Source organism: Schistocerca americana, chromosome 7 (genome assembly GCF_021461395.2).
Source record: "Schistocerca americana isolate TAMUIC-IGC-003095 chromosome 7, iqSchAmer2.1, whole genome shotgun sequence".
NCBI lineage: Eukaryota > Metazoa > Arthropoda > Insecta > Orthoptera > Acrididae > Schistocerca > Schistocerca americana.
This window is the reverse complement of record NC_060125.1, coordinates 453,479,400-453,505,299: the sequence shown is the minus strand read 5'-3', so window position 1 is coordinate 453,505,299 and position 25,900 is coordinate 453,479,400. Positions and strand designations below refer to the sequence as shown.

The 25,900-nt window shown below is 39.2% G+C and overlaps 1 protein-coding gene across 3 annotated transcripts in view; it reads left to right on the top strand.

The window, feature by feature from the left end:
- Nucleotides 1-25,900, top strand: part of LOC124622217 (3'-5' RNA helicase YTHDC2-like) — a 302,377-nt gene that overhangs the window by 149,072 nt on the left and 127,405 nt on the right. For all 3 annotated transcript variants that reach the window (XM_047147868.1, XM_047147867.1, XM_047147869.1), the window contains exon 14: nucleotides 20,773-20,961. In XM_047147868.1, coding sequence (XP_047003824.1) covers nucleotides 20,773-20,961 — 189 coding nt within the window. The remainder of the gene's footprint in view (nucleotides 1-20,772; nucleotides 20,962-25,900) is intronic.

The window sequence follows — 25,900 nt, the reverse complement described above, 5'->3', positions numbered from 1 at the left end:
GCAGCTGAGGATTGGAGTAATGTCTGTTATTTCAGACATGCAAGTAAAGTATTATAAACTTAGACAGTTATACGATGATGCCTGGTCTTGATACTTCACAGTCTCATTCTCCCTATGTGGGAAACCAATGAATAATGTTGACGAGCATCGGGTGATGAATACAGGCCGCGTGGGATTAGCCGAGCAGTCTAAGGCGCTGCAGTCATGGACTGTGCGGCTGGTCCCGGCGGAGGTTCGAGTCCTACCTCAGGCATGGGTGTGTATGTTTGTCATAAGGATAATTTAGATTAAGTAGTGTGTAAGTTTAGGAACTGATGACCTTAGCAGTTAAGTACCATAAGATTTCACACACATTTGAACATTTTTTGATGAATACAGGGGACTATGGCATAAGAATGTAGACAATGTGACATGTGGATGTATAGGTCAGTCTGGGGAGTGTGCATTGATGTGTGGTTAGCTAAGTGGTTAAGGCGACCATTTGTGACAAGCAGGAAATACGGCTTTGTGTCTGGTATGGCACAAATTTTCATGTATCACTAGTAGGTAGTACATCTACACTTAATGCGACTGATGCCAAAAAATTCACAGTCAGCGAAGAAATTTTGAATTAACAACAAGTTTTGTATGGTGCACAATACCCGATCAAAATTCTCTGGGAAATGTTTTTAATTACGTTTGTTTGTTGAGAATAGCATAAGACTGTATCTTCAAGAATATCCATAAGGTTTGCTTAATTCAGTCTGCAGCGGGACTATGTCTGTCTTTGAGACTTGGTGTTCATCTAACTTAATGTGTGTGCCAAAGGTCAAATTATTACTGTCATTAGTACCTATATCTTCCTCAAATCTTTCCTTGAATAGCATACTCTTCTGATCTACTTAGAAATTTTCACATATTCCATAATCAGTTCTATAAATACCCAGCTGAAAACATGGAAAAGTTTCTTACTCAATGGATTCTCTGCATAAAAACCAATTTTTATCTTAGTTTTGTGGAATACTCCAGCGACTATGCGGTAGAATCTCGACTATCTGGCATAATTTGGTGGAAGTTCAAGCAGGATAGACTGGAGTTCTATAAATTCTCTCTCCTAACCCCTACAATATCATTCAAAACACTCTTTTTTATACCCAAACCAAGTTTTACTGAGATTTTCTGACTTTTTACATAATACAAGCTAGTTATGTTTGTTATGTTCGTATTGCACCCTTCAAGAATTATTACAGGAAACATAAAAGATCTGCATTGTAAAGAATGATTATGTGGTTACACAGATGTGGAAAGCCAGGCCTAACAAAAAAGGTGAAGCTTACAGGTTTGAAGTTTTATAAAAATCTTTGATAGATGACTGTTTCCCTCCTTTAGCCCTCTTCCATGCTCCAGTATCTTTCCTATTCCTCCCCTTATGCAAACAGATGATAACAGCTGGCATTGCTTCCTCTTGCTCACGAATGTACTGGAGTGCTGCAACAATCATTTTGAACTCTTCCTGATGTGGGATGGCATTTCTCTCATCATCTAAAATTTGCTGCCTCCTCTTGTGTCATTTTCCCAATATTGTTGTCAGTTAGTTCATCAACTTCATCATTTGCCATTTATTTTGTGGCATCCTCTGTATCGGCATCCTCACAGCCCAATATGTTTTTCAGCAATGAAACAATATTATTGTTTCCATCTCTGACTTCAGTTTCACATCTATATTCAAACTGAATTCATCCATGCTCGCTTTTGATGAGTGTAATGTAGGGCAGTGATTCTGATTTTTTTAGGTTTCTGAAAGATCTAGGTGCCTTGTGTTTGCCCTATTAATGTAAACCTAAGCTTGTGGTTGCATTATTGCAAGACGGTATGGCAACTCATTCTTTACTTTTTTTGTACCTGGGTGCCGTAGCTTCCTTTTTTGATGCAACAATTTTCGTAGGGTAGCATTTTGTGATTTAAACCACTCTCACTGCAGTTGTACAACTATTCACCAGAAGTTCTCTCCTTATCAGTTAACTTCAAAAGATAATCTTTAAACAATGGCACAGCCTCATTCTCAACAGATAAAGTTTCTACACTAATGGTAATCTGGTAGGTACTGAATCATTTTTTCGACTGATCCAACCATCCATCACTGGCAGTAAATTCTGAATCTTCTCCTTCTATATGCTGCTGAAATTGCAATGCTTTTTTGTGCAATATTGGCTCAGTAATCAGAAAACCATTTCCTCTTAAATTTTCATGCTACAAAAATAAGGCTTCCTCCACTTCTTTTGTTTACATTTCAGTATTGTCTTCCTTACTTTTATTCCATTTCCACTAACTTGGGAAGTACACTACTTTTCAATTTTTGCTTGATTTTTTCTTCCAGTCTCCAACATTACTTTTTCTAACTCCAAAACAGCAATTTTGATCCATAGTCACTACAAGTTTTAGTTTTTTTTAATCACCCATTTTGGACTCTTTAATTAAAAGATGAAGGACTGCACAAAACAACTATTTAATCACTCACACACAAACACACACGGTTCAATCCCGTCTCCGGCCATCCTGATTTAGGTTTTCCGTGATTTTCCTAAATCGTTTCAGGCAAATGCCGGGATGGTTCCTTTGAAAGGGCACGGCCGATTTCCTTCCCAATCCTTCCCTAACCCGAGCTTGCGCTCCGTCTCTAATGACCTCGTTGTCGACGGGACGTTAAACACTAACCACCACCACCACCACCACAAACACACACACACACACACACACACACACACACACACACATTGGACGTCAGATATGCAACTGAAGACACAAGGAACACAGGATTGCCAACAGATCAGCTCTCCACATGTGTTCATTATTGTTTGTGAGTGCTGGAAGAGGACTTCCAAGTATTGTTTGTTGAAGAGTGGCTGTAATAATTGTTGAAGAGTGGCTCTAGTAATTTATTTAGTATTAACAATACAGTATGTACCTTGTCATTTTGACTCCAGGTGTGCTAAAAACACAGAAGCTGCCTAAAACATTTTGAAATGCCACACGATATTGTATTTAATGCCTGCTTTCTAAAGCTTCGGAAAAGTGCAGTACACACAATAAATCAATTCTCATTTTGTCATGGATAAGTATTAATTATTGTATTAATGATGTAGGCCAGATAGTATGTAGGCCAGATAGTCATGAGCTGGGTAGTTGAGAGTCTACTTTATTTAAGATGCCACCTTAATAAGAGAAAATCTTCTATTTAACTTTCTTTTTTCTGATAATGATGTTATCTGATCATCACATTCTTCAGATCATGCAGGGGGACCTGGTGGTGTGTGTCCAAGAGGTCTGTTTTGAAAAAAAATGTTTTCCATCAGCTAATTTGAATACAAGTTAATCTGGATATGGGATGAGAAAGGTATTCACTATGGATGGCCCATTGATAATGTTTTAGACCCCCCCACCCAAAATATAAATTCATTTGGTACAACATAACTTCTGCACAATTTCAGTGCAGTAATGTGTTCACTGAAAATTTGTGTGTGTGTGTGTGTGTGTGTGTGTGTGTGTGTGTGTAAGTATAATCTAACTTCTGCACCATTTCAGTGCAGTAATGTGTTCATTGTAAATAAGTATTACAGTAGTTGTATTACATGTTTCTTACCTTATAAATAAATATAAAACTTTTTTATTTTAAATTCAGTGCAATAGTATTTGTAAAATGACTCTTAGTGTTCATTAAAAAATGACGATCATTCCACTTGGGACCTGTGGAATGGTACATTAGCTTATTTGTTTTAGTTTAAATATTTGTCATGTATTGTTGTTTTTCTGACATGTTCCACATCCTGGAGGACCTCCTCACTACGGATCAATTGGAATGAAAGTAAATCTAATCTAATCTAATCTTTCATTGATGGCACATGTAGCTCAATTGCTGCATGCAACAGATTCTCATTTTACATTCACATTGCAAATTAATTTTTAAATATGGCTACAGTTGAACATTTAAGATTTTTTTTTACACAGATGTTAATAATTCCCTATCCACCACATTTTACACACTACAATAACAGAAATTTTTTTGCAGGGTAGAATGAGTTGTCAGGGAGAATCATTTTCAGTTTGCTTTCAAATTTTACTTTGCTATCTGTCAGACATTTTATATCACACGGTACGTTATCAAAAATTTTAGTTGCACCCCCTTTCTGTGCTAAAGACAACCTTAGTGTGGGCTAATAGACGTCAGTTTTCTTTTCAGTTTTGTAATTATTTAAATCACTGCTCCTTTTGAATTGCAATGGATTATTTACAACAAACTTCATGGGGAAGTAAATGAACTGTGACGCAGTAGTTAGAGTGTCCATCTCCTTAAACAGTTGTGGGTGAGCATCACATTATTCTTATGGCATGTTGCTAATCAGTGAAGACATTCTTTCTTAAAAATGAGTTATCTCATAACATTTTCTACAATACATTTATTTGTTTGTTTATTTACATAGTTTACGCCGATGTTGTACCTCTAAAATCAAACATTATACAACAGTGTCTACAGTGAATAAGTTTAGAGCTTAGCAGTCAGCAAGTTATTCCTGTCCCATAACTTCTTCATTCGGAATAACTCGCGGCTTGTTCTTTCCAGATATGACATACTTCTTTCTTTGTGATGTTTTGAATGTCACTCGTATATGTTTGTTCATCGGGAGCAGCTTATCTTCTCTATGCTCAGTTTGATGTTTGATAACGTTAATTCATTTAGATCCATTTATGCTTCTTTAAACCAGTTGTTCTTTTTTCTTACGCTTCCAAAAGTAGCCAAAAAGTTGTTTCAGGAGTCTAATATTTGGTAAATGAGAAATGTGGCCAAAATATGCACCTCTTCTTTTTTGCATTTTATTAACAATGGTTTCACTTCCTTGATAAACCACCTAGTTGGGCAAGAGTCCCCAGTGAACATTAACTTTTTTTTTTTTTTAAATTGATAGACATTTGAAGTATTGCTCTATCAACTTTGTGCAATTTATCAGTTGTCTGTTTAGTTTGAATAATGTTTCACTAGCATAAGTTGCCTCCAGTTTAACAACAGAGTAATAATGCCATAGCTTAGCATTTAGTGAAAGAGTGAGTCTTTTGTAATTTGGTCACATAGTTCTCTATACTTGTAGTTTTAATGCTCTGCTATCTGTTTATGCTCTTTCATTGGAACTCCAAGTAATAATCTCACCAAGATATTTAAATTTTTTTACCACCTTATTTTTTTGAGCGTTGTTGAGTATAATATGGGATGTGTCAGCTGAGAAGATGGATGTCTTTTCCGTTTTCTCTAAAGAAATTTGCAACCCAACCTTTGCCACTAATCGTTCTAGTTCTATTACTTGGAACTTTGCTTCATTGATACTATTTGCTGACAATGCCAAACTATTTGCAACTGAAAGGCAGTTAAGTTGAATCTTTGTTTCAGTCTTAACAGATGGTGGACATATGTTGTTCCATTTGCACATGACTTTCTCCAGCACACAATTAAACAGTAATGGAGACATTCCATCACTTTGTCCAAGACTAGTTAGAATCTCAAAAGGCTCAAAGAATTCATTTCTGAACCTTACTCTAGATTTAAATCAGTGAAATCAGTTTTTGAAAATATAATGACAGTGCCTCATGTCATCGTGTTAAGGTGGAGCATAAGCCTCAAAAATCTTTAAGGAAGCAAGACATTGTAAATTGGCTGATGGATGGGAGAGAGACCACATGTTGTGTGGTTAAGCTTGAATTGCTGAAACAGATTGAAGCTACGCTGTAGATCAGTCCATTATTGACGAAACAGCACAGTCTATGGTCACATTGTCATTAGGCTACCACCTTACCACTGCATTTTGAATCCCCATAGAACTAATTTGGAGCCAAGTTAAAGGATATGTTGTAATAATTAACATGACATTTAAGCTACCACACATGCTAAAATTAATGCACAAAGCTCTGTTGCATTTCACTGCCAAACGCTGGCGGAACACAGAACAATACATAATAAAGAAGAAGACAAAATGTGGCACTTGGATGGTTTCAGAGATTACATTGTTGATCAGCCACTCATCAGTGTTGAAGATAGCAGTTCCACTGATGAAATGCCTTCTGCACATTCAGATTCAGAAATGGAAGGAGGTCAGAGGTTACCACATGACTGAGTTGAGTAATACCGTAAGAGGTTTCAGCATTTCATTATACATCAAAATCTCTGCAATATGCCCTTAAAATCACTCATTGCTCTCACAGATAAATTATTACTATTTAGACGCAAGTATTTTTTTGATGCTTCTTCTAAGCCAAAATGTGGTTTCTGCCTGGTCTCTCAAGAAGCATATTACCGGAGTATACCTTTTAAAATTTAAATGACATTTCAAGTTTTATTATTTGTCTGGTGTTCGTTGATTTTATTAATTATCTGCAGGTGTAATGTTTGGTCTAATCTGCTTCTGAATGTTTTATTTTAATCCTCTTGATGCGAATGATTTCAGTGTTCCAGCTTTCTCAAACACCTATCTATGTGAAGTGTTAAAATAAACAAATAGGAAACAAATTAAATGAGACATTATTAACATTCATTTGTAGAAACTGAAAGTCGTGAACTTTGCCATGATTATCTTCAGTTGTTAAAATCACTGCAGGCTTGATGGATTGGCTTTTCCATTCAAATGCACCTGTAAAGCTTTGTGTGTTGGGTTATCTTTGCTGAGTAGTACGAGCAAGCTACCCTACCACATAGGACAGAAGGTTATCATTGTACCCAACTAGAAGCAGCTGAAGCACCATGGGGAAAAAAACAAGAGGTAATAACAAACATGGAAGAATACATAGAGTAATGTTTACATCAAGATTGTTCTCATTGTGAATAGACTGTAGCGTCATTTGTTAAAAATTACAAGACGGAATTGCTAGCCAGTACTTACTTTCAACAGATGAATGTTTAATACTGCTCATAGACACGTGTAAAAGTAACACACTTTATAGCTTTCGGAACTTAATAGTTCCTTCCTTGGGGATGAGAGAGGGATGGGTTGGTGAAGGCTAAAATGAAAAGGTTGGTCACTCAGACCACAGGATGAGAGGGACTCACCTTTAGTGTGAGTGTGTGTTTGTGACAGGCAAGGTGCTCTTACTGGCAGTACATGTGTTCATTGATTAAAGTTGCTTCTGCCCTCGTGTCTACCTGAAACCTAATGTTGTGATTCAAAATGTTGAGAGAGAGAGAGAGAGAGGCCTGCATGGACATTAGGCACCAGAAAATATTGAATTGTATGTGTTTGAGGAATGTGTAGCCCAAGCACCTATACTGTCTTTGCTTGACAAACCAGCTCTTTTTGGCCCCTGTTAAGGTATGAATCACTTACAGTTTATCTAAATGGAGATGTTGATTGATAATGTGACACAAAATTGTCTTTATAAAAGGGAACTGGGAGTAGTGCTTTCGGTTATGATTGCCATTTACTAGAAAGCATTTTCAGGAGCTATTGTTTTATGTCACATATGTCTTACAAGACTACTTGCATTAGTTCTTGTTGCCTTTGTACATCCCTTGTTGTCTTTGTATATCCAACTTATATTGTGGAATGTGAATTTCTCCCAGTGTATAAAGTGTTTAAACAACATACGGCAGCCAGGTGGCGTCTTCGACAACTGCTAATATTTCAACAGATACACACCCAATCATTTTCCAAGCACAGACAGCATGAGAGAGTGTTTTGCAAGGAAATTTAAACCTTCTGCTGACCAAGAATCTTAATACCGTGTATGCAGGAAGACAGCATATGCACTGTAAACAACTAGGACCACCAAACTAGACTTATGACTTTGGTAAACTTTGGTTGCGTATTGGCCCCAGTCCCAATTGATATTGTTAGTATATGAATTGCTGTGTTTTTGTTACATTAGTTTCAAGAAACTCTATTCCCTGTTTTATTTGCTTTTCAGCACAGTCGAAATTTGTGATGCCTTGCCACCAGTGTTGTATTTGAAGAAGCAAACATTAATTACAGATACACATTCACTCATAGTTGTAGAATAAACGAAATAAGTACAGAACCTGAACGCAACTGCAGAAAATCAGTATTTCTTTAATATAATTGGATAGATAAAAAATCTGCTCCCCAAGTGGTGGCAGGAGAAAACACACATAAAGGTCAAGGAAATGTACAAGCTTTCAGAGGAGCCAGTGGTTCCTTCTTCTCTCAGAAGGGTTAAAGAGGAAGGAAGAGGGATGAAGGAAAAGGACAAGGACTGGCAAGGTTTGGAAAATGGGGAGAGTTTGGAAAAGTCACCCAGACTTACCGGATGGGATGAAAAAAAAGACTGATTGTTGGGGACTGCATTGGACGAGATTTGAAAACCTGAGAGCTTGAAGGTCTTAGATAGCTCAATACACTAGACAGAGATTACTTTCAAAAGCATTGTGCAGGAGTTAATAAGAGTGAAAACTAAGTGTATTAAATGTGGTAAAGGTGGTGGTGGGGGGAATAGAAAGGAGGTTGGAAAATAAGAGGTATAAAAAACTAAAAGGAAATGTAGGAAGGAATAATTACTGAGAAAAAGTCTGAGATTAAAGTTAATAAAGGTCATGTTGATGGTGACAACCAAGGATATAGTGTAACAGCAGTTTTCACTTGCGAAGTTGTGAGAAACTGGTGTCTGAGGGAAGAATCCAGTGTGGTGAAACTAGCACCAAGGTCATGACTGTCATGTTCCAGAGCATGCTCTCCCACAGGATACTGTGTGTTACAAGTAAACATCCTCAGCCCAATCATCCGAACTGATAACTTGCTGGTAGTTATACAAATGTTGAAGGCTGAACAGTGTTTAGATAACAGCTGGTACACGATGTGTCGTTTCGCAGGTGGCTCTCCCGTTGATAGTACGTGTTTTGCCCGTTACAGGGATTGTGTAAGTGGTAGTAGGGGGGCGGCACACAGGGCAAGTCTTACAACAGAGATGCTCACAAGGGGAGGACCCACAGGGTAGGGAAATGGGTGCAGAAGGAGCATGGATTCTGACCAGAATATTGTGGAGATTGGGGAGCAGTTCTATTTGAGGTGTGGTGGACAAAATACTGGGCAGAATGGACCTCATTTCAGGGCTTGGTTTTAGGAAGTCACAGGCATGTTGAACCACAAAGTTATCAGATAGGATGAATGGATATAACAGAGGGGGTGTACTGGTAACACACAATGTCCTATTGCAGAGATTGCTTCACAACATGGCAGTCATGACCTTGGGGTCCATTTCACCATGTGTGGCATCTAGACTCTTCCCCCAGACACTAGTTTCTCAGAACTGCACAGGTGGGAACTGGCAGTACATATCCTTGATTCTCGCCACCCACCTGGCCCGAATTTATGTTAATTTTTTCAATCTCAGCATTTCTTCACAGTAACTATTCTTTTCTTCACTCCCTTTCAGTTTTCTATACCTCGTTTTTTGACTTGCCTATGACCTCCCTCAACTCTTATCACGTTTAATACACTTAGCTTTCCATTCTCATTACCTCGTGCATGCCTTTTAGTCTGTAATCTCTGTCTTTTTTATCAACCCCACTTGCCTTTAAGATCTTAGCTTAGGTTTTCAAATCTAGCCCAATGCAGTCCTCAAAAATCAGTTAGTTTTTCCTTCCCATCCAGGAAGCTCCATGCCCCTTGGTTCTAGGCAACTTTTCTGAACCCCCCCCCCCCCCCCCCATTTTTAAATGTCAACAGTCTTTCCCTTCAGCCCTCTTCCTTCTCCTTCAGCCCTTCTGCTAGAAGAAGGAGCCACTGGCTTAAAAAACCAGCACATTTCCTTAGCCATATGTGTGTTTATGTGTTTTCTTTTGCTGGCACTTGGTGAGTAGGTTGTTCAGCTATCCAGTTAGAATACAGTATATCTTCAAAAATTGATTATTTTTGTTGAAATCAGTCTCTGTAGCTTATGTTGCTTTGTAGTAGTAGTCTGCTGGTGTACGTGTTATCATAAACAGCAAACATGATTTCAGTAGAAAATGCAGATCTTTTTTACTCAGATAGGCTGAACAGCAGTGTGTGTAAAATTCAGGGGATACTGTGCATTGAGTACTTGCTGATGCTCTGATACCATGACTAGAGGACAGGTCCATCTGTGTAGTCAAACATAATGTCAGTGGCTCTGATGTAAGTGTTGTGGCTGCACCATGTGCAGATCAGCAGTTTCCAGTTGCTCCTTCACTGAGTCAGCATGCAGCAGTATAGCAGTAATGACTAAACTGTCATGTAGTTGTAATAGCTATAACTGCCAAAATACACAGATGTAAAAAAAAATTGCAATTATGCTAGAGTAATAAAATTTTGAGAATACATTCGTGTGTGTAACATATTTAAGTGGTTAATATAAGTGCAATATAAGCCATTGTGAATATGAAATGCTGGTACATTAACAAACAGTGTAACTGCCAGACTGTTGAATGCAAGCATGCAAATGTGCATACCTTGTGTTGTACATGTGCCAGATGTCAGTTTGGAGGATGGAGTTCAATGCCTGTCACACTTGGTCAGTCAATAAAGGGATGGTTAATGCTCTTTGTGGATGAAGCTGGAGTTATTATCTGATGAAGTCCTCGATTAGAGACAGATTTGGTGATTGATTGGCCAAGGCAACGTGTTGACACTCTGTAGAGTGTGTTGGGTTATGACAGCGATATGTGGGTGAGCATTATCATGTGTGAAAAAAAAAAACCTGGAATACTCTCCATGAATGACAGTACAACAGGTTGAATCACTAGACTGACGTACAGTGTTTGCAGTTAGGGTGTGTGTGTGAGTAATAACCACGAGAGTGCTCCTCCTGTCTTACAAAATCGCACCCCAGACCATAATGCCAGGTGTTGATTCAGTGTGTCAAGCAAGCAGACAGGTTGATTGCCTTCAACTGGCTTCCTTCTAATCAACACACTGCCACCACTGGCATCGGGACAGAACCAGCTTCATCAGAAAACACGACAGACGTCCGCCACATCCTCCAATGAGCTCTCACGTGACACCACTCAAGTTGCAAATGGTAGTGGTTTGGGGTTGGTGGAATGCACGCTACAGGGCGTGTGGCTCAGAGCTGTCCTCGAAATAACCAATTTGTAAAAGACTGTTGTGACACTGTGGTACCAACTGCTGCTCAGATTACTGGTACAGATGCAGTATGATGCGCCAGAGCCTTGTGCTGATTACAGAGGTCTTCCCCCTAGGTTGTGGCAGGTGACAGTCCAGAGCTCGGACTTTTTGCGACTGTACATTCTTTGTTCCTGCCAAGTCTTTCTGCAGAATCCCACAGCCCTATTACAGAGATTGTTCAAAGTCAGTGAGGTGTTGATAATCACATCTTTGTCCCCTTAAAGGCATTCTTGGCAACACAACTCACCATACCCAATTTTAACTAATAAGGTAACTAACCCTCATGACAGTTACAGGATGTATTTAAAGCAAACCTGATTTTCATCCTCATAGTGGCGCTGCTAGTGCCCCTCTTTATGTGACTGGTGTGGAATTTAAATAGACATAATCTTCCAGATGTAGAAACACGCCTTCCAACCTTTGTTTATAAGGCATTGCAGTGCCTGTGTTATTCCGAGTTACTATGTAATGTTCTTTTGGACACAGATGCATGTATGTCCAAAGGAAGAGACACTGTGGTGACTACAGCCATTATGAAATACATGAAATGTATTTGCAGTTGCGGATTTGGACAATCATCATTTTTATAATGGAATGATGACAATGAAAATTTGTGCCAAATGGGGCCTTGAAGCAGATTTCCTGCTTTTCTCAAGAGGTCCCTTTACCATTCGGCCACAGCCAAACTTCCACATGTCATCAACCATGTGTCCACAACGTGTACTTGTGCATCCATTATGTATATTCCTGTACAGGGGAGACATTTTACTTGAAAGTTGCTTGCTTGGTATTTGCAAATAATTTCGATATTGCATTGCCTGTGTTATTCCGAATTACAATGTAGTGTTCCTTTGGATGTTCATGTATATCCAAAGGAAGAGACACTGTGACAACTACAACCGTTACGAAATACATGAAACGTTTTCGCAGTTGTGAATATTGACAACCATCAGCTGTATAATGGAATGATGACAGTCAAAGTTTGTGCCGGACTGGAACTCAAACCCGTTTTCCACTTATTGCAAGTGTTGGCCTTTCCATTTGGCAGTCCATACATGACTCACGGCCAAACTCAAATTTCCGTATGTCGTCAGCCATGTGTATACAACCTGTAGTCTTACGTTTATTATGTATATTCCTGTACTGAATAGACATTTCACTTGAAAGTCAACAACCTGCACTCTTTCATCTGTTATGTACGGGGCTATTACAAATGATTGAAGCGATTTCATAAATTCACTGTAGCTCCATTCATTGATATATGGTCACGACACACTACAGATACGTAGAAAAACTCAAAGTTTCGTTCGGCTGAAGCCGCACTTCAGGTTTCTGCCGCCAGAGCGCTCGAGAGCGCAGTGAGACAAAATGGCGACAGGAACCGAGAAAGCGTATGTTGTGCTTGAAATGCACTCACATCAGTCAGTCATAACAGTGCAACGGCACTTCAGGACGAAGTTCAGCAAAGGTCCACCAACTGCTAACTCCATTCGGCGATGGTATGCGCAGTTTAAAGCTTCTGAATGCCTCTGTAAGGGGAAATCAAGGGGTCGGCCTGCAGTGAGCGAAGAAACGGTTGAACGCGTGGGGGCAAGTTTCACGCGTAGCCCGCGGAAGTCGACGAATAAAGCAAGCAGAGAGCTAAACGTACCACAGCCAACGGTTTGGAAAATCTTACGGAAAAGGCTAAAGCAGAAGCCTTACTGTTTACAATTGCTACAAGCCCTGACATCCGATGACAAAGTCAAACGCTTTGAATTTTCGGCGCGGTTGCAACAGCTCATGGAAGAGGATGTGTTCAGTGCGAAACTTGTTTTCAGTGATGAAGCAACATTTTTTATTAATGGTGAAGTGAACAGACACAATGTGCGAATCTGGGCGGTAGAGAATCCTCACGCATTCGTGCAGAAAATTCGCAATTCACCAAAAGTTAACGTGTTTTGTGCAATCTCACGGTTTAAAGTTTACGGCCCCTTTTTCTTCTGCAAAAGAAACGTTACAGGACACATGTATCTGGACATGCTGGAAAATTGGCTCATGCCACAACTGGAGACCGACAGCGCCGACTTCATCTTTCAACAGGATGGTGCTCCACCGCACTTCCATCATGATGTTCGGCATTTCTTAAACAGGAGATTGGAAAACCGATGGATCGGTCGTGGTGGAGATCATGATCAGCAATTCATGTCATGGCCTCCACGCTCTCCCGACTTAACCCCATGCGATTTCTTTGTGTGGGGTTATGTGAAAGATTTAGTGTTTAAACCTCCTCAACCAAGAAACGTGCCAGAACTGCGAGCTCGCATCAACAATGCTTTCCACCTCATTGATGGAGACATGCTGCCCCAAGTGTGGGAGGAACTTGATTATCAGCTTCATGTCTGCCGAATCACTAAAGGGGCACATATCGAACATTTGTGAATGCCTAAAAAAACTATTTGAGTTTTTGTATGTGTGTGTAAAGCATTGTGAAAATATCTCAAATAATAAAGTTATTGTAGAGCTGTGAAATCGCTTCAATCATTTGTAATAACCCTGTATGTTCCATACAGGAGAGTCTTAAGTAGGAAATCTGGGTTCGAGTCCCTACCCGGCACAAATTTTCATTTTTGTCATTCCATTATACAGCTGATGGTTGTACATATTTGCATATCTGAAGTAACATTACCTCATAATTCAGAATAATATAGGCATTGCTATATCGTATGTATCCACTGACACCAGGCAAGCGACTTTCAATTAAAATGTCTCCCCTGTATGGGAATATAGATAATGGATGCATGAGTACAGGTTGTGGACACGTGGTTGACGACTTACGGAAGATTGCATCTGGCTGTAAGTCATGCGCAGATAGCCAAATGGTGAGCCAACCACTTGCGATAAGTGGGAAATCTGGGTTGGAGTCCTGGACCGGCACAAATGTTACCATTCAATTATACAAATGATGGTTGTTTATATTCGCAACTGCGAATACATTTCATGTATAGCTTTCACTTATGTCGCACGACTCCTTCTTGGAGTTGCAATTTTTTTTCTGTCAGTGTATGACTGTCACTAACTTTGAGTTTATGTAATTGTGGCAATTTCAGTGTCATTGGAATGATTAATTAAGTTTGTATCATTGACTCAGGGACTCCTAAGATACGACTTGGCAAACAAATGGTAATGAGATGTGGACCTATTAATATCAATGGGGGCTACTCTGGGAAGAAGGTAGAGCTGGCAGAGGCTGCAAGTAAGATGGGGCTGGACGTTTTAGCTGTTAGTGACATTCGGGTAAGGGGTGAGAAAGAAGAGGAAGTGGGAGAATACAAGGTCTACCTGTCATGAGTCAAAGCAGGAATAGCACAATGGGGTGTAGGGCTTTACATCAGGAAAGAAATGGAACCCAGCGTAGTTGCAATAAGGTATGTAAACGAACGACTGATGTGGATAGATTTGACAGTGTCTAGCAAGAAAATTAGGATTGTGTCAGTATATTCACATTGGGAAGGGACAGATCAAGATAAGATGGATAGTTTTTATGAGGCACTCAGTGATGTAGTTGTTAGGGTAAAGGACAAGGACAGTGTTCTGCTCATGGGTGATTTTAATGCCAGGATTGGAAATCGAACAGAAGAGTATGAAAAGGTTATGGGTAAATTTGGAGAGGATATGGAGGCCAATAGGAACGGGAAACAACTCTTGGATTTCTGTGCCAGTATGGGCTTAGTAATCACAAATTCCTTTTTTAAACGTAAAAACATTCACCGGTATACTTGGGAAGGCAGGGGAACCAGATCTGTCGTTGACTATATAATAACAGATCAGGAATTCAGGAAGGCTGTGAGGGACACAAGTGTATTCAGGGGATTCTTTGATGACACTGATCATTATTTAATCTGCAGTGAAATTGGGATTGTGAGGCCGAAAGTGCAGGAGGTCAGGTCCATATGTAGGAGGATGAGAGTGGAGAATCTTCAGGATAAGGAAATCAGCCACAAGTACATAACAGCGATCTCAGAAAGTTACCAGTTAGTTGAATGTAGTCAATTACAGTCATTGGAAAAGGAATGGACAAGGTACAGGGACACAGTACTAGAAGTGGATAAAGAATGTCTTGGAACAGTAGTGTGTGAAAGTAGGATGAAGCAGTCAGCTTGGTGGAATGACACAGTCAAGGCAGCCTGTAAAAGGAAAAAGAAGGCGTATCAAAAATGGCTACATACTAGAACTCAGGTAGACAGAGAAAGTTATGTTGAAGAAAGAAACAAAGCCAAACAGATAATTGCAGCATCCAAGAAGAAATCTTGGGAAGACTTTGGAAACAGGTTGGAGACTATGGGTCAAGCTGCTGGAAAACCATTCTGGAGTGTAATTAGCAGTCTTCGAAAGGGAGGTAAGAAGGAAATGTCAAGTGTTTTGGACAGGTCAGGAAAACTGCTGGTGAATCTTGTGGATGCCTTCGGCAGATGGAGGGAATATTTTGAAGAGTTGCTCAATGTAGGTGAAAATACGATCAGTAATGTTTCAGATTTCGAGGTAGAATGGGATAGGAATGATGATGGAAGTAGGATCACATTTGAGGAAGTGGAGAAAATGGTCAATAGATTGCAGTGCAATAAAGCAGCTGGGGTGTATGAAATTAAGTCGGAACTCATCAAGTACAGTGGAATGTCAGGTCTTAAATGGCTACACAGGATAATTGAAATGGCCTGGGAGTCGGGACAGGTTCCATCAGACTGAACAAAAGCAGTAATCACACCAATCTTTAAACATGGAAACAGAAAAGATTGAAACAACTACAGAGGTATCTCTTTAATCAGCGTTGTGGGTAAAATCTTCTCAGGTATTGTCGAAAGGAAAGTGCGAGTATTAGTTGAGGACCAATTGGATGAAAATTAGTGTGGGTTTAGGCCTCTTAGAGGTTGTCAGGACCAGATCTTTAGCTTATGGCCACTAATGGAGAAGTGTTATGAGTGGAACAGGGAACTGTATCTATGCTTTATAAATGTAGAAAAGGCATATGACCAGGTTCCTTGGAGGAAGTTATTGTCTGTTCTATGAGATTATGGAATAGGAGGCAAACTTTTGCAAGCAATTAAAGGTCTTTACATGGATAGTCAAGCAGCAGTTAGAGTTGACGGTAAATTGAGTTCATGGTTCAGAGTAGTTTCAGGGGTAAGACAAGGCTGCAACCTGTCTCCACGGTTGTTCACATTATTTATGGATCATATGTTGAAAACAATAGACTGGCTGGGTGAGATTAAGATATGTGAACACAAAATAAGCAGTCTTGCATATGCGGATGACTTAGTTGTGATGGCAGATTCGATTGAAAGTTTTCAAAGTAATATTTCAGAGCTACATCAGAAATGTAAGGACTATGGTATGAAGAGTAGCATCTCCAATACGAAAGTCATGTCAGTGGGAAAGAAATATAAACGGATTGAGTGCCAAATAGGAGGAACAAAGTTAGAACAGGTGGACGGTTTCAAGTACTTGGGATGCATATTCTCACAGGATGGCAACATAGTGAAAGAACTGGAAGCGAGGTGTAGCAAAACTAATGCAGTGAGTGCACAGCTACGATCTAGTCTCTTCTGCAAGAAGGAAGTCAGTACCAAGACTTAAGTTATCTGTGCACCGTTCAATCTTTCGACCAACTTTGTTGTATGGGAACGAAAGCTGGGTGGATTCAGGTTACCGTATCAACAAGGTTGAGGTTACGGATATGAAAGTAGCTAGGATGATTGCAGGTACTAGTAGATGGGAACAATGGCAGGAGGGTGTCCACAATGAGGAAATCAAAGAAAAACTGGGAATGAACTCTATAAATGTAGCAGTCAGGGCAAACAGGCTTAGATGGTGGGGTCATGTTACACGCATGGGAGAAGCAAGGTTACCCAAGAGACTCATGGGTTCAGCAGTGGAGGGTAGGAGGAGTCGAGGCAGACCAAGGAGAAGGTACCTGGATTCAGTTAAGAATGATTTTAAAGTAATAGGTTTAACATCAGAAGAGACACCAATGTTAGCACTGAATAGGGTATCATGGAGGAATTTTATAAGGGGGCTATGCTCTAGACTGAGCGCTGAAAGGCATAATCAGTCTTAAATGATGATGATGATGTATCATTGACTTTTTTATCTGAGGGAGATTTTAGTCCCATTTAGGACTAAAGAAATTAGATATTTGGACGGAGTGATGTTTAACTCAATATTCTGAGTCCATCCACTGTAATTGGCATTCACCTTCTCACTGGCCATCCTCAATGGAATTGGTTTTGAACTTAAGTGTAACTATAGGTCACTAGTGGGACAGAGTTTTTGTGATGTATCATTGGCATACAATTGAGAAAAATGTCAGGTGTAATACCAAACTGCCGAGGGTTTACCTATCACCATTATGACATAGGGTTTACCTATCACCATTATGACAGTTCAAGACCTTATCCATTGTTGATGGAACATCAAATACAAGAATTACAAGTACAAGCTAAACTATTCTACTGCACCTGGAGGGAAACTAAGGCTACTAAATTGAGACAGTTGTATTGAAGACATTGCTGAAATCTAAAATGCGTATCAAATTGCCTTCTTTTGACTCTTGTTGTCGGGAACTTTTTATAAAGATATGTTATTCACTTAATTGGTCATGGGCTGTGTAGTCAAAGCCATTGGACGGTGCTGGAAGGATATGTACAAAGCGGTGTTTGGAAGTTGTTGTGAAAGACAGCTTTCTGGGTTGTGGTTTATGTCCTTATTCTAAGCTGCTCTGAAATTCCTTCCAGTCAGGGACTGATTGACCCAAGCAATACCAAAGCGTTTTCCATAATGCGTACTACCAAGGGGGTGGGGGGTTACTTTCTGCCCACCAGGAAAGAAAAAAAATTGTTGTTAACTTTTACTAACAGTGTTCTTTTTTAAATAGCTACTGATGTAAGTATGGTTCAGAACCTGAAAATGTCTTTTAGCACAATCTCGGCAATCCCAATGCATTATCCGTAATATGTATACAGAGATGAGTAGTACTTTATGGCCACCACAAAAAATTCTTAAAAAATACAGGTTTTGGTAATTGTCATTGGGTTTTATTTAGAACACACTTTTTAAAGATGTATAGGTGTGTAAAAATAATTGTGATTTTGAAAACATAGAAATGATATTTGTTTGCTAAAAGTCACATTTGCTACTAGAACTTAAATTTTTTAGCTAAGTTTTACTGAGAAATTCAAAATGATTGTGGAATCTGGTATAATAAATCAGTAATAACGATAAATAATTTTTATCAAAGTTTCAAATTATAAAGTTTGTGACTAGATTATAATATTTTCAGAAGGTGGGCATAAAGTATCTCCCCCCACCCCACCCCGAGGGTTAAATATAATGTCAGAGTAAGCTGCATTGGAACAGTAATAAACTTGACAATTGTAACTGTAGTGTGAGTGTGTACAGTAGATGCTGAAATAATGCATACATTGATTTTTTCTGATTGTTGTTAGTAACAAGCCCAAAAGATAAATTTGTGCAGTTATTACCTGACTCTTGAGAACAATGTAGGGGAGGTAGCTACAGCAAATGATATGTGGTACTTACTGGAATTAAGGAAAACCACCAATATAACTTTCGTTTACAACCTGTTTATTTAACAATATCTAACCATAACTTTCTTCTTTTTACAAAATGAACAAATTTGCAATTTTTTTACTTAAACCTTAAGATGAATAAACTTTTACAAAAGAAATCAGAACAGGAATCAATATGACAATGATTACAAGACGGCCGACCCTGCATCCTGCCCATTATTGGATCAGACAACATTGTATACTACGATGGACACAGTCTCTCTTATTAAATGCCCTTCTGCAACACATGAAAACTATATAAGCACCATTGATTACAAGAGTGATTCAGTTACTCAAAACAGATGACACAACTTTTAATTTGAAAGTTGTATGTCGAAAGCTTCAGGGTTGAGATGCACACCTCTACTTAAAGGTTAAACAGATTAGGAAACAATATGACAATGATAAGGCTTACTTCAAAGCAGCCAGCTTCTTAATTTCAATCTGCAACTGAGGTGTGACTGGATCCACACCCGTGCCTTCTCACAATCATACCTGTCCCTTTGCCCCCCAAGGTAAGTCTTTCCGCTCCCGGGATTGGAATGACTCCTTACCCTCTCCCTTAAAGCCCACATCCTTTCGTCTTTCCCTCTCCTTCCCTCTTTCCTGATGAAGCAACCGTGGGTTGCGAAAGCTTGAAATTTGTTTGTGTGTTTGTGTTTGTTATTGTCTCTATCAGCGTACCAATGCTTTCGTTTGGTAAGTTAGAGAATCTTTGTTTTTAGATACATTTTTCCCATGTGGAATGTTTCCCTCTATTATATTCATAAATGTATTTTCTTACAATAATGGAAGTATCAGGTTGGAAACAAAAACAAAAGAGGACACCAACCATTCTTAAGCAGCAGTATATGCTATTATTTTTATCTTTCATTGCAGTTTTTCCCCGTATCCTCTTTTTGCTGACTCTCATATTTCTCTTTACTATCTCGCATATACTGAGTGTCCCTCCTAAGACTCTTCAGGTATATTTTGTATGATGTTTCGGCAGATTGCGATTTCATTTTTGCAATGAAAAGTGCCGGATTTTCCCTGTTATAAGCAAAATCATTTTTAAAGCTGAGTTTCACGTGCCTGTTTGATAGTGATTCTAAATTAGTCTAGTGTGACATTTGTTTTATTGATATGTATTAAAAGGGACAGTAAAATATTGAGAATAACCAACACTCCAGCAAGGAGACAGCACCACTGTGGCTTATGCTGACTGCACCACACAGCAGTGCTGCTGAGTTTTTGCTGGAGTACTAGTTCTTCATCTTTTACTATCCTTGTTAATACATATTTACAAAATAAATATCACACTAGACTAATTTGGAACCATTCTATTGAAGGGACACATAAAATACCACTTCAAAAATGATTTTGTTCGTAATGGAGAAATAAATTGATGTTTTCCATTAACAATGAGTGTTGCGCAAAAGACATGAAGAGCAGTATTTGTTTGGGTTGACTTAGCTACATGTTGCAAAAGTGAAGTTGCAGATATTTGCGGAAAAATCAGAGAAAATGTGCTTGACGACTCTTCTAGGGACACCCTGTTATGCAAGTATTCTCAATCCTTTTTATTTTTTGTCACTTTCTAAATTACTTTTTTAAGCTTTAATTTCATTCTAAACTTTCTTTAAGATCTTATACTACATGATGAGTAATAATATATACTAGTGGGTAAGATAATTAAGTTCCCTTTCTTTTGGGTTTTATAGGTCTTTGTTCTCACAGTTTTGCTTTAATGTAGGTTTGAATTTTTGTTTTTCAAGTATTTGAGTATCATAATTTTGATATCATGTTTCTCTGCAAGTTGGTCACAGTCTTCATTTCTCAGTATGCAGTTCAGTGCCTTTTCTTAAGGTTTCATTCATTCTTCTGGTTTTTTAATTGGTACATTAATATTGCTTCATTTCCTGTAAAGCGCAGGGATAATATTCTTTCATTTCTGTCATTTACAGTGTCAGTGAGATTGAGTGTAAGTATCACATTTCCTGTTTTGTTATTCACATATTTATGGTATATTTTTATATAACTAAAGGAAATATTTGTGAATGTTTGTTTTTTAGAAATCATTTGATGCACTTTCCGGAGTATGCTTATTGCGACCTATGTGGATATCAAAGTCATGTGCAAAACAACGTGCTGGTCGAGCTGGACGAACACAGCCTGGAGTGTGTTACCATCTTTTTTCTAGTGAGAGGTATCAAAGACTGCAAGCTTATCAAACCCCAGAGATCCTAAGAATGCCATTGCAGGTGTGTAGAAGCCATCGTAAATATACTTAATATTTTGTATGTGTTTTCTTAACATTGGTTGAGAATAAATTGAACCTAATTTTATTAGTCAATCATTCTCCTTGGTGCATAAGTTTTATGAAAATAGTATTTAGTCTTTAAATATGAAGAAAACATCACTTTGAATATTCAGGCACAGGTTATATATAAAGTATAACCTGTTTAGATAACCACATGTCTTAGCAGCACACTGCTTGTGGGACAGCAGTGACTGTGGATCGAATACACCTATTGCATTAACGGTGAGGACTGATGTGTCGGCCAGCTTGGATGTAGTTTCTAAGCAGTTTCACACATTCGATTAGATAAATACAAGGCTTGTTCCCACATCCTGCCTCAGTTCTGTGATTTGCATGCATTCAGAAAATTTTTGCACACTTTCACGTGTGGCACACTGGGCACAGAAAGATGGGGTACAGAAATTCCATATATATGTAGAGGAAAACATTCCAGGTGGGAAAAATATATCTAAAAACAAAGATGCTGTAACTTACCAAACCAAAGCGTTGGTATGTTGATAGAGACAAAAAACACACTAACACACTCACAAATTACAAGCTATCGCATCCCCACGGTTGCTTCATCAGGAAAGAGGGAAGGAGAGAGAAAGATGAAAGGATGTGGGTTTTAAGGGAGAGGGTAAGGAGTCATTCCAATCCTGAGAGCGGAAAGACTTACCTTGGGGGGGGGGGGGGGGGGGGGGGAAGGGACAGGTATACACACACACACACACACACACACACACACACACACACACATCCATCCGCACATATATAGACACAAGCAGACATATATAAAGGCAAAGCGTTTGGGCAGAGATGTCAGTCGAGGCGGAAGTACAAAGGCAAAGATGTTATTGAATGACAGGTGAGGTATGAGCGGCGGCAACTTGAAATTAGCGGAGGTTCGACTGACATCTCTGCCCAAACTCTTTGCCTTTATATATGTCTGCTTGTGTCTGTATTTGTGTGGATGGATATGTGTGTGTGTGTGTGTGTGTGTGTGTGTGTGTGTGTGTGTGTGTGTGTGTGTGCGCGCGCGAGTGTATACCTGTCCTTTTTTCCCCCTAAGGTAAGACATTCCGCTCCCGGGATTGGAATGACTCCTTACCCTCTCCTTTAAAACCCACATCCTTTCGTCTTTCCCTCTCCTTCTTTCTTTCCTGACGAAGCAACCGTTGGTTGCGAAAGCTAGAATTTTGTGTGTATATTTGTGTTTGTTTGTGTGTCTATCGACGTGCCAGCGCTTTCGTTTGGTAAGTCACATCGTCTTTGTTTTTTTATATATATATATATATATATATATATATATATATATATATATATATATATATATATCTAAAAAGAAAGATGATGAAACTTACCAAACAAAAGCGCTGGCAGGTCGATAGACACACAAACAAACACAAACATACACACAAAATTCTAGCTTTCGCAACCAATGGTTGCCTCGTCAGGAAAGAGGGAAGGAGAAGGAAAGACAAAAGGATATGGGTTTTAAGGGAGAGGGTAAGGAGTCATTCCAATCCCGGGAGCGGAAAGACTTACCTTAGGGGGAAAAAAGGACAGGTATACACTCGCACACACACACATATCCATCCACACATACACAGACACAAGCAGACATTTGTAAAGGCCTTTACAAATGTCTGCTTGTGTCTGTGTATGTGTGGATGGATATGTGTGTGTGTGCGAGTGTATACCTGTCCTTTTTTCCCCCTAAGGTAAGTCTTTCCGCTCCCGGGATTGGAATGACTCCTTACCCTCTCCCTTAAAACCCATATCCTTTTGTCTTTCCTTCTCCTTCCCTCTTTCCTGACGAGGCAACCATTGGTTGCGAAAGCTAGAATTTTGTGTGTATGTTTGTGTTTGTTTGTGTGTCTATCGACCTGCCAGCGCTTTTGTTTGGTAAGTTTCATCATCTTTCTTTTTAGATATATTTTTTCCCACGTGGAATGTTTCCCTCTATTATATATATATATATATATATATATATATATATATATATATATATACAGTTGTGGGGATTATATTAAAGGAATGTAAGAATTAAAACAAAAACCTAATTTAGAGGTGATTTTTAATTGATGTTTAACATACTTAATGTGGGAAACACTGTGGCTTCCTTTGACTCAGCAGCAGAGAGACAATTGCTGTCCATGGTGTGCCCAGGGACAGCACTGGACATAGGAGTGTTAACGTGCTGTCGTCTCAGATGAGTCTCAGTTTTGTCTACAGAACACAATGTACATATCCATATTTGGATGCTCTGAGAATGATCTTTACCAGATTTCATTCGTCGTCACATTGTAGCAAGGTTACATAAACAGCCTTACGAAAGTCATTACAGAATTACTGGTGCAAGTAAATATATGTGTAATTGAAGCTTCCTGGTGCATTAAAACAGTGTGCCAGACCGAGACTCAAACTCGGAACGTTTGCCTTTCACGGGCAATCGCTCTCCCATCTGAGCTACCCAAGCACAACTCATGACGTATCCTCACAGCTTTAATTCTGCTAGTACCTTGTCTCTTGCCTGCCATACTTCACAGAAGCTTTCCTGCAGACCTAGCAGAACTGGCACTCCTAGGAGAAAGGAAACTGCGGAGACTTGGCTTACCTCAGCCTGGGGGATGTTTTCTGGATGTGTGTAAATGTTCGGATGAGACTTTAGAATGCATATAATGTGAATACCAATGTTCCAGAGAAACAGAAAAAGATTCGGGCGAAAATAGTGGCTTCAATGTTCTGGAGCAAAAGTAAAAGATTGCTGACATCCATAAAGCCCAGAAATTATATCTGACACAATAATAGAGTGGCCCAAGGAAACGTGTGGAAAGAGCTGAATGCACACATGCGCGTTACCCATGGCTGGAGAGTTAACAAGCTGAACCCTTAACAATACTGGACAAAGACCAGGAAAAAGGAGAAGAAAGGTTGTTTATGAAGTATTTTCTGACAATTGGAGATAGTTACATTACCAATTATTTGTAATGTCCAACTAGAAATGAAACTACCATGTGTGTCACCAGTTCTTTTGCAGAATTTATAAAAGCAAGCCATTCATTTGGCAATTCCACAACTAATCAGTGTTTCTTTGGCTGTTAGAGTATACAGGCAATCTATACTGCCTGAGGGAGATATGCACCTCTCTTGGCCTGTCCCGTTGATGAATAAAATGCAACAAATGCAGATAATTTGATTATGATATGGTAATTAAATAAGGTAATCCCCTGAGGCTGTAATACATGTGAGGGTGGTTTGAAAAGTTCTCAGAATGTAATAGAAAAAAAGCACTTACATCACTGAAACTTTTTTTATTTTTCAGTGTAAACTCCTTGTAGATTAATGCACTTGGTCCAACAATGTTCCAGTGCCTTGATGCCATCTTGAAAATGAGTTTCCTCCAGGCCTGAAAAATAGTTTTCAACTCCAGCTATCAATTCTTCGTTTGAAGTGAATCTTCATTCAACAAGAAAAATTTTCAGTTTTGGGAACTGTTGGTAGTCTGATAGCACCGTATCAGGTGATTAAGGCGGGTGTGCCAACAATTCATACCTTAGTTCCTGTAATTTTGCCATGGTGACGACACATGTACGAGCGTGCATTGTCTTGATGGAAGATGACTTTCTTCCTTGCTAAACCTGACCGTTTTTGCGTATCTTTTATTGCAATTTGTCCAGGAGGTTAGCCTAGTATTCTCCATTAATTGCTTGCCCAGTGGGGAGATAATCTACAACCAGAACCCCATCACGTCCCAGAACACTGATTCCATGACCTTACTTGCCAAAGGAATTGTCTTTGCTTTCTTTGGTGGTGGAGAATCAGCTTGTTTTCACTGCTTTGACTGTTGTTTTGTCTATGAGGGATAGTAGTGCACCCAAGTTTCATCTTTAGTCACAAACTGGTGCAAAGAATCTTGTTCGTTTCTCATAAACTGGGCCAAACATTGTTCCGATATGTCCATTTTCAAGCGTTTTTGATCCAGCCTTAAGAATCATGGCACCCATCTTGCAGATAATTTTTTCATTTCTAATTCTTCAATTAAAATGTGACATACCCTTTCAGATGACATATGGCAAGCGTGAGCAATTTCACGCACTTTCAGTCGGCGATCCTCCATGACCATTTTTGCAATTGTTTCTGGAGTAGTGACACATCGTGGCCGACCACTGCACAGAACATCATCTAAGTTCTCCCAACCAAATTTAAATTCATTTGTCCACTTGGCAACAGCTGAATATGAAGGAGCAGAGTCTCCCAGTGTATTCTGGAAATCGGCATAAATGTCCTTTGCTTTCATACCTTTCTTTACAAAACACTTAATCACTGCTTGAATCTCGATTTCCCCCCCCCCCCCCCCTCTCCCCCCCCCCCCCCCCCCCCCATCTTCACAAACTACATGGGAACAACAATAAACCCATGCTACTGTCACAGCTCTCTTCCAGGAGCACTGATGTGGCGCGTGTTTACAGGCAACAGTCCAGTGAATATCTCGTGAACAACTCGTTGTGCTAACACTGACCTCTCGTGGTGATTGCGAGAACTGTCCAAACCACCGTTGTAATAAAAGATAATTTTGACTACCTTTTTAATACTTCATCCACTTCTTACTCTTCATATAAAAAAATTAACGATATTCATAGCTGGGGGTGGAGGGTGGGAATAGAGATAGCAAGAGAGAAATTCCCACTGAAATTTGACTGTTAACCTTAACTGGTACTTTAAAGGATGAAGAATTACTTCAGTAATTATGATTGTGTCAGTCTGGAAGCAAAAATTCAAATGGTATCATATTTGAATTGGAAAGACAACACACTTCTCTCCAACTGCGATACAGCACATCTGAAGGATTTGCACTGATATGATTTCATGTTATTTTATTTTCACTGATTTTGTCT